A 15,877-nucleotide genomic window follows, 5' to 3' on the forward strand; every position below is an offset into this window, starting at 1 on the left:
GACCCTGGACAAAATGTTAAACCTCTGAACTTCAGTTTTCTAGTGTAAGAAATGCAAATGATTATAATATCTAACTTAGGTTTTTATGAGGACTAAAGTAGTTCATGTAAAATGAGTAGTACTGTGCCTAGCACATAATATTTTTCAATAAATGTTAAGATATAAAAAGGCAAATACAAAAAGGAAGCATTATACCAAAGGGGAAAAAATCAGGGGGCTCTGTGAGAAACGAGAGAGGGGTGACTAAACAGCTTAAAGAGCAGAGAGGTGAGACAAGCGTTTACAAGGCAGTGAGTACAGGGTTTTAATTTCTGCTTTAGTCACATGAGGTCTGCCCCTTGATTGATGACACTTGTTCCCTGTAGAAAATCCCTCACTGCATAAAAAAATGGAGTCCATGGGTAAGGGCTGGATGAGTGTGCAACTCTAACAGCATTTTTACTGTTCCGAATAAGAATTCTTCTCTGCTTTTCTGTCTATGCCAGGTAACTTCAGCATCTCCATTCATGAGCCTGTATCTGTGGCACCTACTAGCTCATCCTCATATATTTCAGTCCATTATTCTGTGAAAATCAATGAAACATATCCCACCAAAGTCACTGTGCTGAATGGCTCTGTTTTCCTCGATGTCATGGAGGAAGCTCGGAAAATAAATGAGGCTGCATTTCGGTATGTCTGTATATAACCTAAAGGTAAGGTTATTGGTGTGATTTTGAAAGACTCAGTAAAAATACCTTTGCACGTGAAAACAAGTACAGTTAAACACTTCTTAATCAGTATGTTTGTTGTCCATCTACATCTCATGGCAGGGGTCAAAAAATAGAGGTGAGACCTTGTATCTTATAGCATATAACAGGTATTAAATTAATGTTCACTTAATAGGTGAATAAGTCCCAGGGATCTCTCTTCAGTCAGTAAAACTTCAATAAATAGAACTTTTATGTCAGACATTCTGTGTCTAAAACAAGTGCTCTTAACAATTTTTTAATTACTGATCCCTCTGAAAATCAGATGAGTGGGTTGCTCATCCCAGTAAAATGAACATACACACAAAACATCATTTAAATCAGAGATCTCTCAAACACCCGGGAAACTCTCCATGCCCCACTCCTGCTTCCAGGAGCGTTAGGGACCCTTAGATTAATAAGATTCCCTGGCCTAGCGAGGTCAAATATTAAAATTAAGATACTGACTTTGTCTCTAAAAACTATGGTTATTTTGGATTCTTAAATCTGACAATTGTTTATTGTGTCTAATAACACAATATTGTGCCTATAATATAAAATCTTACATGATGCTACAGAGAAAAACCTATCAATGAAAATATCTGTGTGTACATACATTTTATATTATAAATGTACATATATAATTATAAAGGCTCCTTTCACGTGCTCCCAGGAAGAGAAATGTGACTAAAGAATGTGAAACAGACATTGACCATGTCCCTTTTTAATAAACACATATGAAATACTAAATGATTCTTTCCTGTGTCTCTTTCTTAAGAGAAAACCTACTAAATTATGGCTTATGGCACTGTAGGACATCAGGTTAACACTTTCACCTACCATTTTAGTATCTTTGTCAGTTACTCTCTTGGGGTAGAAGATCAGAAGTTGTTGACTGCAAAGTGTCTCCTGTGGCAGGAGGGAGGAACAGAAACCATGGGCATCATTTCTCTAATTTAGCATGAATTGTGGAGTGCCTGCACAGAATCATCTGCAGTGTTTATAATATATGCAGATTCCTGGTCTCAGCCCAGACCTATAGAATCAAAGTCTCTGAGAATAGGGCCAGGAAATATGCATTTGGGGGGGGGGGTGTAATATCTTCAAGTGATTCCTAGGTACATTGCTTTTGAAAATTCTAAGTTCCTGTAACCCATTCACTGTCCCCACAGTTTCACAGTGGTGGAGAGCTCTTGGGGCCCCTACGTCACCTCTGTTCAGGACTTGAAGGCCAACAGTAATGACAGAACCTACTGGGAACTCCTGAGTGAAGGAAAACCACTGAGCCAAGGTAAGGGAGAGTGTGCCCAAAGCCCCACGGTGTGAACATGCCCAGAGCATCCAGATGTGTGAGCTTCCGTGGAGAATGTGCCCAGGAACTGGGACAGTGATATCCATCACTTAGTGGCTGGGTGGTCCAATCGCTGGACCGACTTCTCCTTCTTCCTGTTCAGGAGTTGGTAGTTACGTTGTCCATGATGGGGAAAATTTGGAGGTTCGCTGGAGCAAGTACTAATCCACTCAGACCTTCCTCAGCTGGATCTAAGTCTCACGAAGTAGAATTCCATATGGAGACTGACCTCATGTCTTCTCTTCCATCTGTCTCGATCGCAACAGGGGAGTCAGTAACCGCCTTTTCTTTGCATGTTCAATAAATATCAACGACTGTACAAAAAGAGCATGTTCTAATCATTTCATTTTAAAAGGATATTATTATTATTATTGGAGGGAAGACCACCTCGGGAGGATGTGACATGAAAGAGATGAGACCACCTATCTAATAAGCCGAGTTCTACTCAAGTTCTACCCTGCTCGCCATCTGGGTGACCTTGGGAGACTGAGAAAAATGGAGACAAGGTTCTAGGTCTCATGTGGCAGCCACAAGCGTCGAGATCAAGTAGGGAGACTGAGCTCTGTGAAATCCAGATGCAAGGGACATATGGAGTGAGCCTCAGGACCGCATACGGTGGGTAGAGAGGAAAACACTGCTCTGCTCGAGGTGGGAAATGTCAGGTGTACACATAAAAGTCAGTCTTCGAAGTTTGAGCAAAAACATCCCCTCCTCCAGCTATCTCCCTTGGATCCCACTTGTTCTTCTCCCACATTTATTTTCCTTTTACTTCCCCATAAAAATCACCCTGATAGTCACGTCATCAGAACCTACATGAAAAATATCACCTCTGATGTTTATTTCAGCAGAATTCACATTAAAAAAGAAAAGTTGAATCCTATCTCAGCAACGTGAGCTGGGCTACACATTATACTGAGGATCTGAGCTACCTGAACATCTAGTCGTGAACCAGACAGGCCGTTACGGGGCCAAAGGGCAAAAGGTGCTTCAGATGAAGCATAAAGTCACCCATTTAAAGCAACCCCCAAAAGGAAAATGCCTTGAGGTAGAATGAGCTGAATTATTTTAGCAGCGTCTTTCTCGTTTCTCCAGTGATTTCTCGAGGATTTTAGCATCCTTCCCTCCACCAGCAACTCTCTGCTTCATACTCAGGGTTTGAACCTTCTTCCTACACACTGCTTTCTGGTACTCATCCTGGATTCGCAGGGTCGGCCCTGCTCGGGCCTCCATTAACTAGGTGTGACAGACGTCCTCATAACCAGACAGCAATGGATTCTGTCCTCCTGGGTCTGTGTTGCATCTTGAAAGCTAAGTCAGAGGTGAGGGGAAGCATGTCATCCCTTCCAGAACTCCATGGTACATGGTTAGCATGAGGTAGCAGCTGTCAGATCCATTTGTAGACTATACAGTCTATGTGAAATTGAAGCATAATGGTTTCAGATGACAGATATGCAAAATGTTAGAAATGACATTACTATCCATAATAAAATGGGTGGCCATACAGTTTATCATCCAACCATGACATTGTAAAGAGTGTCAGTGAACACGGTCAATAATTACATTTGAAAAAAAAAACCTGATTAAGAACTGGGACTATCAGTACACATGATCTGTTATGTCCATAAGTAAAAATAAAGAAGCTCAAGCAAAAATCTAGACACAAATATGTCAAAATAACAGAAAGTAATGACCCTGCAATTGACAAATAACAAAATGGGAATATTGTAGGTCCCTTTGAGATCCCTAACTCTCTATGATTCTAGCTCTCTTTCGGTAATAGTCAATGCCAGTAAAGCACCCAATTTGTATTAGACCTATTTTTTCAAATATGGTATAAGAGATTATTCTATACTGACACGAAATCAAATAAGATGCCATCATGCATCAAAAAGTCATTTTCCTTGCAATTCCTATTTAAATTCTCCTGATTGGACCTAGCACCAAATCTCACGTGACACCACTATGCTTCCTGACGCTTTCCTGCAGCAGCATCGTTAGCTTCCGTTTCTAAGAGAGAGAACTGAGTCTCTCGCAGCCAGTGCTCTCTAAGGAGAACGTGGTAACACTGCGGTCTGATAGAAATGCCTTTAATCTCAGAGACAGACATGAAGGTGAACGGAATCACATGCTCTTAGCATCCCACTGACGTGGGCCGGCGAAACCCAGCTTGGGCCACGCTTGCATTCTGAGAAGCTCCTCGGGCTTAAAACTGTTACAAAGTCCACACGGAGTCTGAGGGTTGAAACTTCTATCTGCTGTCAAAGAGTATTTGACACATATAAACCGTTCAGATGTCCAAAGGGAGAATCTGGGTGCTTCGATACTAGAAAATTAGGCACAGGAAGAAACAGGCAAGCAGGCAAGCAAGCAAACAAACCAATCGATCAATCAATTAATCGACCCAGTCAATAGTTAGCCAAGGACTGTCAAAATGCAGTATGTAGTTAAGAAACGTAGGGCCTCATGGTCTCTGTTCTGCAAGTTGTTTGCTAACTGAAACAACTGTGTGATAATCAGTCTTGCGACAACCATGGCCGTAAGTGGCAATTTATAAGGAAGTGTGTGTTTAAAGAGCAGGCACACCAAGATGCACGCGTGGATCCTCTCAGGATGGTCAAGAGCAGGCTCTGGAACCCAAGTTCAACACCATGCTGGGCTCTTATTCCTTAGATTCTTATTGCTGCTGTGACGAATCACCACAAATGTATTGGCTTATAACGAGATAAATGTATGATCGTACAGTTCTGGACGTCAGAAGTCTGGAATGGATCTCACTGGGCTGAAATCAAAATGTCGAAAGGGCTGTGCTCTCCTAGAGGTTCTCGGGGAGATCCTGTCTCCTTGCCCTTTCCAGCTTCCGGAGGATGCCCGCAGTTCCAGGCTCACGGTCCCCGCCATCTTCAAAGCCAGCAGCTGCGTTGTTCTGACCTCTGCTTCCATCATCACATCGCCTTCCCCGACCCTAACCCTCCTGCCTCCCTCCTCCTCCTGGAAGGATCGCAGAGGGCCCACTCAGACAATCCAAGAATTCCTCCTGTCTCCAAGGCGGTTTATCAGCAACCTCGATTCCAAGTGAAGCCTTAATTCCCTTTACCACGTAACCTAACACACCCCCAGTTCCAGGGACTGGCACGTGGACGCCGTGGAGCGGAGGGGGCATTCTTCTGCCTGCGGCTCCCTCATGTGGCATACCAGGTCCCACACCACGAAGGCCCAAACTGTCTCTCCAGTCTCTTCTCCCATCACATGCTACGTATCTGCTACACATTGGTGCGTAACATGTTATCCTAAAACTTTAGTGACTTAAAACAACATTTATTACCTCACGGTTTCTGTGGGTCAGGAATGAAGGGATTAACTGGGTCCCCTGGCTCGAGGTCTCTCACGAGGCTTTGGCTGGCGCTGCCTTCATCTTAAAGCTCAACTGGGGAAGGATCTGCTTCCGAGCTCGCGCACAGGGTCATTGGCAGGATTCCTCCCTCCACGGCGGTTGGCTGGATGCGGCTCTTAGTTCTTCGCCACATGGGCTTCTCCACAACGCAGATGACGACATGGCAGCTGGCTTTAGCAAAGCGATACGTGAGAAGGGCCAAAGAGAGACTATGACGAGCAGGAGGGAGGCGGGTCTTTTGTAACCTCATCTTATCACTTTTTCTGTGCACATTCATTAGAAGCGAGGCCAGCCCACACTCCAGAGGAAATTCCGCAGGGGGACAAACGTCAGGACACGGGAACCCAGGGCCACGTTAGAAACTGCCCGGCACACCCTAACACGTCACGAGACCACCACCATTCTGCGAGAGAGAGGATACTTTATAACCCATGTTTGATATTTGTTCACTAGTTGGTCCGTTCAGAAAGTTTTCAAGCGATACCTACTGTGAGCTAGCTAGGTGGTATCTCAAGGGCTGGGGACGGAGCAGTGAACACAGTAGACAAAGCGCCTTCCCACCTGGAGGAGACGCTCTAGTGGGGAAGGTCACGGACGATAAATGGACCACACACATCGTGGGACAGAGGGTGAGGAGTTAACAGCAGGTAAGGGGCACCTGTCTTATACACAATGGTCTGGGAAGGCCTCTCTTTGTGAGCAGAGACATGAGTGAAGTGACGGAGCCACCAGGAGAATGCGTGGAGAGAGCATGTCCTGGGCAGAAGGGACAGCAAGGGCAAAGGTGGCCGAACGATAAGAAGCTCCATGTGGCTGGAGCAAAGTGAGTGAGAGAGAAAGTGGACGGAGGTGAGACTCGAAAGGAAAGCAGGAGATAGATCTCACAGGGCCTCGTAGGCCATCAAAAGAACTTTGAGCTTTATTCTAAGGTGGGAGCCGCTGAAGAATGTCCCCCTTGAAAGGAGCTGCTTTTACAGAGAACAAACTGATGGTTGCCAGGTGGGCAGGGGGTTGGGGACTGGATGAAAAAAAGTGAAGCGATTAGGCTACAGCCATGACACCCTGAACAAGCTCCATCCCGTCTGATCTCGGAAGCTAAGCAGGGTCGGGCCAGGTTAGTACTTGGATGGGAGACCACCTAGGAAGACCAGGTGCTGTTGGTGCAAAAAATAAAAAATAAGGGATTGTAAGATGACGAGGTCTTTGCAGTCTGTGAGGGCAACCAAGGGTTGCTGTGCCTAAAAAAAAAAAAAATAAATGAATAAAAGAGATTAAAATACAAAATGCAGTTACAAAACGGTCATGGAGATGTAAAGTACAGCATAGGGAATATAGTCAACGATATCGTAATAACTGCATATGGTGTCAGGGGGTACTAGACTAATCGGGGGATCGCTTCATAAATTATAGGAATGTCTAACCACTATGCTGTATGCCCGAAACAAATATAATATTGAATGTCGACTATAACTGAAAAATAAGTTTTAATTAAAAATAAAAGGAGCTGCTTAAAATCCAGTAGTTAGAAAAAAATTAGCCCCCTCTTTATAATCTCAAGACATTTCCAGATCTCTGTTACAGTGAGGTATACTTTGCTTTATAATATATAGCTACATTTCTGAAATATGTATATATATATTTAATATATATGTGTGTGTGTGTATATATATATATATATATACACTTAACACTTAATATTAATATTCATTGATCCTGTGTTTTCTAATTACTTCCTTTAAAGATAACACGTGAAGACCCGGGGCGTTTGAAACTGCTTTCATCCCCAGATAAGGAAAGTGAAATCAAACAGAACTATTTCTGGGAAACTGGTCCACCGCTTGCCTAAAGCCAAAGAACTTCAAAGAGCCGAGGCTGGACCCCAGGTCATGTCAACTCCATTAATCGCAAGTCACCTGGCAGCTCCCCACCTGAGAGCCCCAAAGGGCATATGGTAAAGCTCGTTCCTCAAACCATAAAATGAGGCGATGCCTTAGCAATCACCCCAACCTCAGTGCAGCGGTTGCTGATACGCAGAGGCTATCTGCCCAGGTGTAAATGGCGGAGGAGAAAGTCTCGTTTCCACTCACACGTTAGCCAAACCTCCCACTGGAACGACCCAGGATTCTGGTAAAGGGAGCTTTGTTCCATTGCCTTCACTGCATACCCTGCCCAAGTTTCTCATATGACTGCGCTGCCTAGAAGTCACCTTCAGAGGCCTTGGAGGGTCTATAGTAGGTGAACTTAGATAAGCAAATGGAAATGAGCTCTCTCGGGGAGAGAGAGGTCAACATGGGCAGTTAGGAGTGGCTGGGAGAGGGGAGGAGGGCCTGCTCCACAAAGAAAAGCATATATAAGAGAAAGCAGAGAAATATTCCACTAGAAAACACTGGGATCTGTGGACGGGAGCCATGGACAGGACGGGAGAGAGAGAGACGGCCTGGTTTACCCTTTACCTCCTGAACCTTCTCTGGGCTACAGCTGGGACCAGCACTCAGACCCAAAGCTCGTGCTGTGAGTATGCTGTGTCTCCCAAGAAGCTCAGAGAGGCAGGTACCCTGGGGCTTGGCAGGGACCAGGCACCGTGGGGTCTGCTGATGAGGAAGAGGTTAGAAACAGCAGTCAGTATAGGAATTCCAACATGGGTGCATCAGGGTGTGAGAGTGTTGGTTCATCTTCCCTCACTTAATAACATAAGCTCTTCGAGATGCCAGTCTACACGTTTATACTGAGCGACTGAAATACTGTTACAGGTAGGACGGCTGATGGATGGTACAAAGACAGACGCTCAGTGGCTGTTCTGACCGGGCCCCATTACCAGTGGCAGTTTAGGGGTCTTGCCGAGGACAGGTCATATCCCAAATCTTGAATATATTCTCCGTGTAAGAGTGAGGGGAAAAAAAATGGGTGCAAGGGAATCAGTGATTTCCAAGAATGTGCTAGAAATCACAGGCACTGTCTGTGAGCCATATTGCCTGAAGGTGTTAAATGAGAAATCACTTTCTTAGAGGTAAAGGTTATTTGAGAAAAGGTTGGGAACAGCTGGCCTCGGAAGAAAGTCTCGGTGTTTTCTCCATGTCTCTTGAAAAGTCATCCATTCAGGGGCGTCCCTGAGGATAGCAATGCTAATCCTGTCTTCTCCTAAAAGACACGGGAAATATGTTTCTGAGAAGAGAAGGTGAGGGGTTCTGTAAATGGCTGTCTTTTCCCAGCTGTACCCCCGGCACAGCAGTCCTTGGTCAGTGGAATACAAGTGCTCATGGAGAACTCTGTGACCAGCTCAGCCTACCCCAACCCCAGCATCCTCATTGCCATGAACCTGGCCGGAGCCTACAACTTGGAGGCCCAGAAGCTCCTGACTTACAAGCTCATGGCCAGTGACGCAGCTGGTGAGAAGTCACAGCCCCTCCCTCCACCTAACGCTGTGACCTTCGGCAGGTCTCTTGATCCTGCTTAATCTCACTTTTCTCATTTGCAAAATGCAGGTGTTTCTCATAACCATAACACTAATAGTAATGATAACAAGGATAATAATAATCGAATATCTTTCTGCCTACCTCACAGGAGTGGCCTTGAAGCTCGAGTGAGATAATAAAGTTAAAATCATTTTGCAACCACGAATGGTCATCTGTGAACTCGTATGGGAGTTCGTGCTGCTTTTCTAAACAAATGCCAGGGATTCTTGGTGGAGTCGTCAAGTGACACAGAGGCCACTAGATTAAACATTCCTTAAGTATTTTTCTTAAGGAATACTTCTTTCCTTAAGGAAGATTTTTAAAAAGCTATCTAATCACATGATTAAAACATCAAAATGATCTGGAAAGAAGCAGAGGGCTCGTCCCAGCCCCTCCCCCATTCCCGCCTCCCCCGCCGTGCTCGCCCGCCTGAAGATGCCTTTAACCATTCTGTCCTCTGCACCACAGACCTGAGCGTGGGTGAGCTCGCCCTCATCATCATGGCTCTCACCTCCTCCTGCCGGGACCCTGGGACTAAAGTATCGATTCTACAGAAACAAATGGAGAACTGGGAGCCTTCGAGTAAGACCTCATTGGAAGGGAAGGGAGATGGGGGCAAATGGTCCTTCCTGAGAATTCTAAACCTAAAAAGAAAAGGATGGCAGAGTGGGATGTTAGGGAAGAGACGTGAAGGGCCTCCACTCAGGTTCCCCAAGCTAAGCCCACGGGCTGGATATTCACTTCCAAACCAAAATGAACGAGCGTCATCCCTTGTATTCCATTCTCGTGCCAGATGTCATTCTTACTCTGAGAAACACAGATGGTATCTTTAGCCAATATGGTGTCTTCCTTTTTGGACAGATTTTCTAACAATGTCTATTCAAAAGGTTTGGCATGTATTTTTTTTCACCCCGAATGTCCTCATGATGCTGAATGTCAGTCTGATGAAGGCCCTCTATCCTCTGCCGAGGCCCCAGCGCTGAGGCTCTGAGCTTCTATGGACCCAGTCTGGCGATCTTGGCACTGTGCCAGCAGAACTCTGAGGCGACCTTACCGATAGCGGTCCGTTTTGCCAAGACCGTGCCGGCCAGTTCTTCTACCTTTGATATAGGTAAGTAGGTCCCCACTCTCCAACTGCCCTGAGCTGGCACCATCAACGGCACTGAATGGCAGAGCTGGTGGGGAAAGTGGGAGGTGGGAGGAGCTGGGCTCATGAAGATGTCTGTAGAGGGGAGATACTTAACAAATGTTTGTTGGACACGTTAAGAAATAAATGAAAGGGAGATAGTAAAACCTAGAAACTGGAATAATACTTTTAACATCTGGCAGTTACAGAATCTCCACTGGAAACAAAAAACATGTCACCCAAGTCAGGAGTTGCTCCCAGGCAAATTACTAAATTTTTAAATCGAGGTCTAGACTCAGCCCTACCTGAACCCGCTCATTTATCACTACTGATGCTTCCACACTCTGCTCTTCTCCGTGCTTCTCCTCAGAACATCCAAATAGTCTCTGTTTATCAAACGGCTGCTCTCTGAATCCTGAGCCCATCAGGCTTCCCTTCAAGGATGCACCGGAGTCACCTCGTTCCTTCATTCTGCAAGCACGTGGCTGCTTGGGAATGGAAGCTTTTTCCTCTGCGACACCAACGCCCTTCCTCTGCCTACCCTTCTGCGTCTGATGATCCCTCCTCTGCATGAATGATCCCTCATTCATGGTCGCCTTTTCTCCTCTGCCACTCTCTCAGCAACAGCTTTCTGTCAGGATGTCACTCCCTGATACGTGCCTCGTCAGCAGCCTCTCTCATTTCGGCCTCATTCAGAACAAAAAGCAGATAGATATTTACTCAGGTACCCTTCCTGTGGGTCAAGAACAGACTGGCCTCCACTTCCCATCTGGGGTGTCTCTGCCAGTTCAGAAAATTCAGATTTTTTTTACACTACTTGTTTCAACGATGCAGTCCCCTTCAATGAGGTCACCTGACCTTCAGGGAGAGATTGGGGTGGGGAGGGGAAGGTCAACGAAAGAAAAATGCCACCTGGCAAGTCTTTCATTTGCCGGTTCTGGTCCTGTCATGACAGAGCTTGCTCATTCCATCCGCACGTGTTCTCCGGTACAAATAACAGAAAGGCCCCCTGTGCTGGGTCCTAAGGGGGACGCCAAGTCCCTTCCATCCAGGAGTTCACAGAGCACAGTAACGACAAAACCACAGAGAGTGCGCAGACTGCGAAGCAGGTACAAACAACAACTCCTCCAGGAGTGCAGGAGGGACTGCACTTGTGCCGGGATGACCAGGGGAGGCTTCGCTGAGAGGTGCTGATGGCCGGGGCTTCAAGAACCAGTGACCTTTTGAAAGATAAACATCGAGACAAGAGAAGGGGGATAGAATATATTGCTGGTCGACATCAATGAAAAGCATGAGCTGTGCAGTCATACGTACCTGGGTTCAGGTCCTGGTGCTGCTACTTGCTGACTTTGTGGCCTTGGGCAGTCACTTAACCTCTCTGAGCCTTCGTTTTCTCATCCCTTAAATGGAGATAATAACAGGTCCTGTCACACAGGTTGTCCTGAAGAGTAAAAGAGATAATGCACCTGGAACACGGTACAGGTCAGCTGTTCGCATTGTGGTGGTGGCTGTCTTATCTCCCTGTGATTCACAGACACAGAAGCAGTGATGACCTTGGCACTGACCTGTATGTACAACAAGATCCCTGTAGGCTCAGAGGAAGATTACAGAACCCTGTTCGGTCAGGTCCTAAAGGAGGTTGTGGAGAACATCGGCACGAGGATCAGAGAGAGTGGCCTCATCGGGAACATCTACAGTACTGGCCTTGCCATGCAGGTGAGGACATCGTTAGGGTCCGTGCCAATAAGATTGGACTGTAGGGTCAAGAGACCAGGCTTCTTCTAATACCTCTCGGAAAGAGCAGCTGGTGTACTTGAGGTCGATTCCCTGTGGTGCCTGGACCTCAGTTTCTCTACTGGTAGAATGGGGTAAGTGTTCATTCCTTCTCACCTCACAGGTAAAGTGTGAAAATGAATCGACATGAACTCTTTTCTCTTCCTTGGGGAAAAAAAAAAAAAAGAAATCCAAAAATGTATTGGTTTATTATTAATTACAATCAATTTGTTCATAATAATTATAGATGAATGAAAGTTTGACATATAAAATAATGAATTTTCTGATTCCATCTGGCTGGTCAAGTGTTCTTTTTTCAGCCCTTTATCTTGGCCCAGAAGAAAGACGGGCTTGTATTCAAAATGATTAATGAAAAGAGTCTAAAGCAAACTGGACATCAAATCTCGGCCATGGTCTATTTGAATCTTGATCTCATTTCAACCTCACAAAGAGCCCTAATAAATGGCAGAGCCAGGTGTGTCTGGTGGCCAAGTCCACACTCAGTCCTATGCTTCCTTAGCACAGATTCCCAGGCTTGGATTCTATAAGATGCTCTTGATATAGCTCTGAATACACCCTCCCCCTGGCCCGCCTTGATTAGGGCTGATTAGGGTAACATCGTCCTATGGAAGACACACCAGTGACAATGGGGAGAGATAACCAACCAGAATCAGAAACTAAAGGGTCATCTGTGGCCAATTCCTCTAGTCCAAACTATGAAGTTTGTGCTTTCACGTCTCAAAATTCCCTATGGAATTAATAGAAAAACTACATCATGATTTTCTCAGCTCAGAAAGCCCAGGAAACAGAGACCCGTGGAGTTAAGAAACCAGCTCTAAAGCTAATATAGCTCTGAACTAATGTTAGAAAAAAAAAAAAAAAATCCTCCTTGGGGGCTGTGGGATGGAGACTGGTATTTATATTTCATGCATTAAAAATTAGCAAGGGGTATAAACCGACTAAAAATTAGTTGGTGTTAAACATGAGAGTCAATACAAAATCCCCACTCTATACTACGGCCATGCCATCCTGAACAAGCCCCATCCCGACTGATCTCGGAAGCTAAGCAGGGAAAAAAAAAAATCCTCCTTGGGGGCTGTGGGATGGAGACTGGTATTTATATTTCATGCATTAAAAATTAGCAAGGGGTATAAACCGACTAAAAATTAGTTGGTGTTAAACATGAGAGTCAATACAAAATCCCCACTCTAGTCTACGGCCATGCCATCCTGAACAAGCCCCATCCCGACTGATCTCGGAAGCTAAGCAGGGCTGGGCCTGGTTAGTATTTGGATGGGAGACCACGTAGGAAGACCAGGTGCTGTAGGCATTAAAAGAAAAAAAAAAAAAATCCTCACTCCAATGTGCCATGTACAGGAGCAACCGGTGAGAACAAAGCCAGTTTCCGTCATGTCACGGTCAGCGAAATTTTGCCGTGGAATAACACTCTTCTGGTACCATGGCTGAATCATACAAGACCGATCCCGGGGCTCAGGTCTAGAAAGCTGTGTGGAGGAACAAAGGCAGTCTGAAAGGGACGTAAGAAAGGCCTTAGTTATGACTCCCTTAGAATAACCTTGCTTCACCTGAGTGCAAGACAGAAGTGTTTGCTTCTGCCTAATGTGTTTGCTTTGGCTAATGTGGTTTGTGAATTCTGTTTGGGATTTTATCGCCTGCAGGGTACACTCTGATAAGCTGTTCATGAGAATTAAAGCTTTGCCTATGAAAAGACAGGACCTCATCCATACCCAGATAACACAGGCCACGTGGATTTCTTGCTGGTTAATGATACAAAGCCTCCCCCTCCCCGCTTATGTCCCATATTTGGAGTTTACCCAGACAGCCTGAAGTCTGAAACCACTGAATGTGTCTAATCCGAATGTCTAATATGTAACCTTTTTCTAATCCAAAATGTTCTGTTCTGCTGTAGAAAAGTAAAGGGCTCTGGAGCTATAACTACTTGGGTTTAAATCCCAGATCCGCCACTGTCTTAGGCAAATATTGAATTTATCTGAATTTAATTTCCCCCATAACAAGGATGCAAAGGTATTGAAAAAAACACACCACAGGCACAACGTAGTGTTGAATAATTGTTCACAGTCTCTCCCAGCAGAAGAGGGGTGACATAAATCTTCCTATTCAGCCTTTACTCACCATCCTCCAGGATATCAGTGCCTCTCAAGTGGCATAGGCCAGCGGTCCCCAACCTTCGTGGCACCAGGGACAGGTGCTCCTATGACGATCTGAGGCGGATTTGAGGCAGGGATGCTGGCGCTGGGGAGTGGCTGCAAATACAGACGAAGCTTTGCTGGCTCGCCAGCCACGCATCCCTTGCTGTGCGGCACGGTTCCTAACAGGCCACGGACTGGTACCAGTCCGCGGCCTGAGGGTTGGGAACCCCTGGCCTCGGCCACCCACATTGCTTCCCAAAGGCACTCATGAGGCCTTTCCTCTGTTCCAGAGTTTCCACTCTTTCTTCCATCGATATGCTAACGTGTTCAAGATCCCTGTGATAGGAACTTGACTTGGAAAGGCATCTGATAAAGCTGGGTTATTAACGCAGTTATCGGTGACTTCTTGCAGCTTCACGTTCACTTCTCTCTAGAGAGCTGGCGTTGGAAGTGCGTTATCTCAAGGGGATACACCTCGCTTAGTGGGATTTGTGGGGTGAATATGGCCGGCAGACAAGGCATGGCTGCTGAGGAGTACCTGCCTGGTGCTCCTAAACCAAAAAGGGGGCTCTGGCAAGAGCCCTGGTTCAAGGCCACCGAGGTTAACGGAGGTTAGCAGTGATGGTTGTGTCTGTCCAAACTGCCTAATTGCTCACGGTACTGCCTCGGGCTCCCAGAGCCATTTTTGACTCTCCTCTCCCTTCTCCCATATCCCATCTCAAGCTCCAGATAAATCAGTCATCAGCGATGTCAGCCCATTAACACGCTCTGGTGGCCGTGGTCATCACAAGTGTAAGGGGAGGGAGGCGGTCATGATAGCTTATCTGCCACACAGTACAAAATGACTGTGCGCATCATCCCATCTGAACCCCAAATGACACCCCCTAAAGCAGGCAGGAATTTTGGTTTCTATTTTGCCCATGAGACATAAAATTCAACAAAGTAGAATGAGTTCCTTGTGTCTTGAAATCAAGTCTCGTTTTGCAAATAACAACCACCCAAATAATCTTTGCTTAAGAAAATGGGGACTTACTATTTTACATAAACTGGGGCATCCAGGGCTGGATTAGGTGATTTCAGGATGAATCAGAATAAAGGGCTCAAATCATATCAGGGACCATTCTTCTCTTCATCTCCCACCCCCGGTATTTTCTCATTCTCTCCTGCTCCATAGCTTTTTCCAGTGGCTGAGGGAGATGGTCACCAGCGGCTCAGTGCTCACTCAGACGGTACCAGCCGAATTACCCCAGCGGAAGGGGAAAAGGCTTCTCTCTTCCAGTGTCTGTATATCAGGGAAAGACTCTATTGGTACATGTGCCCACCAATCACTGTCACCAAGAAGGTGGCACTCCATGATTATTCCAGCCCAGGCCTGAGTCCACGCCTGTGGCCAGGGTGTGAAGCCTCTGGCTGACAGTGCTGTTATGATCACAAAGCATGGGAGGCGTCCACCAGGGGGTCTGCAGGACAATGCCAAAACGTAAGAGGTGCATTCTGTTTAGATGGCCAGGTTGTCCTCGTCTGAAGCTCCGCTGGAGCTTGCTTCACCCAGCTCTTGCCCTCATTAGTAAATATAGCAGCCCTAACAGTGTGTCCTGCAACTGAGTGCTGCACAGATTTTTGCTGTGTGTTTACCATGTGGCAGACACCAAGCTAAGTGGTGCGGATGAAGCAGTAAACAACAAAGACATTGTCCCCATGCAGCTTCAGTTTGGACTTTGGGTGACCACAGAGATTAGTGACCAAGTCTATCCCTTAGATAGACTTGGCATATGAAGGCTACACCTAACTCTCTCTCTCTCTCTCTCTCTCTCTCTCTCTCTCTCTCTCTCTCTCTCTCTATCTCTCTCTCTCTCTCTCTCTCTCTCTCTGTTTCAGTCTCTCTCTG

The 15,877-nt window shown here is 45.9% G+C and overlaps 2 protein-coding genes and 2 pseudogenes across 2 annotated transcripts in view; all 4 read left to right on the top strand.

Annotated features, from left to right (window-relative positions):
• Positions 1–2,241, top strand: part of TCN1 (transcobalamin 1) — a 9,972-nt gene extending 7,731 nt beyond the window's left edge. Inside the window, exons 7-9 of the mRNA XM_006911252.1 lie at positions 486–669; positions 1,898–2,016; positions 2,180–2,241. Coding sequence (XP_006911314.1) covers positions 486–669; positions 1,898–2,016; positions 2,180–2,241 — 365 coding nt within the window. The remainder of the gene's footprint in view (positions 1–485; positions 670–1,897; positions 2,017–2,179) is intronic.
• A 4,270-nt stretch (positions 2,242–6,511) lies between these two features.
• Positions 6,512–6,630, top strand: LOC112479238 (annotated as a pseudogene).
• Positions 6,631–7,875: 1,245 nt separating this feature from the next.
• The window catches only part of GIF (gastric intrinsic factor), a 14,104-nt gene continuing 6,102 nt past the window's right edge, over positions 7,876–15,877 (top strand). Inside the window, exons 1-5 of the mRNA XM_006911360.3 lie at positions 7,876–7,978; positions 8,677–8,853; positions 9,388–9,501; positions 9,890–10,030; positions 11,580–11,763. Coding sequence (XP_006911422.1) covers positions 7,876–7,978; positions 8,677–8,853; positions 9,388–9,501; positions 9,890–10,030; positions 11,580–11,763 — 719 coding nt within the window. The remainder of the gene's footprint in view (positions 7,979–8,676; positions 8,854–9,387; positions 9,502–9,889; positions 10,031–11,579; positions 11,764–15,877) is intronic.
• LOC112479309 lies at positions 13,030–13,148 on the top strand (annotated as a pseudogene).

The sequence above is a fragment of the Pteropus alecto genome, unplaced genomic scaffold (assembly GCF_000325575.1).
Source record: "Pteropus alecto unplaced genomic scaffold, ASM32557v1 scaffold43, whole genome shotgun sequence".
Classification (NCBI taxonomy): domain Eukaryota; kingdom Metazoa; phylum Chordata; class Mammalia; order Chiroptera; family Pteropodidae; genus Pteropus; species Pteropus alecto.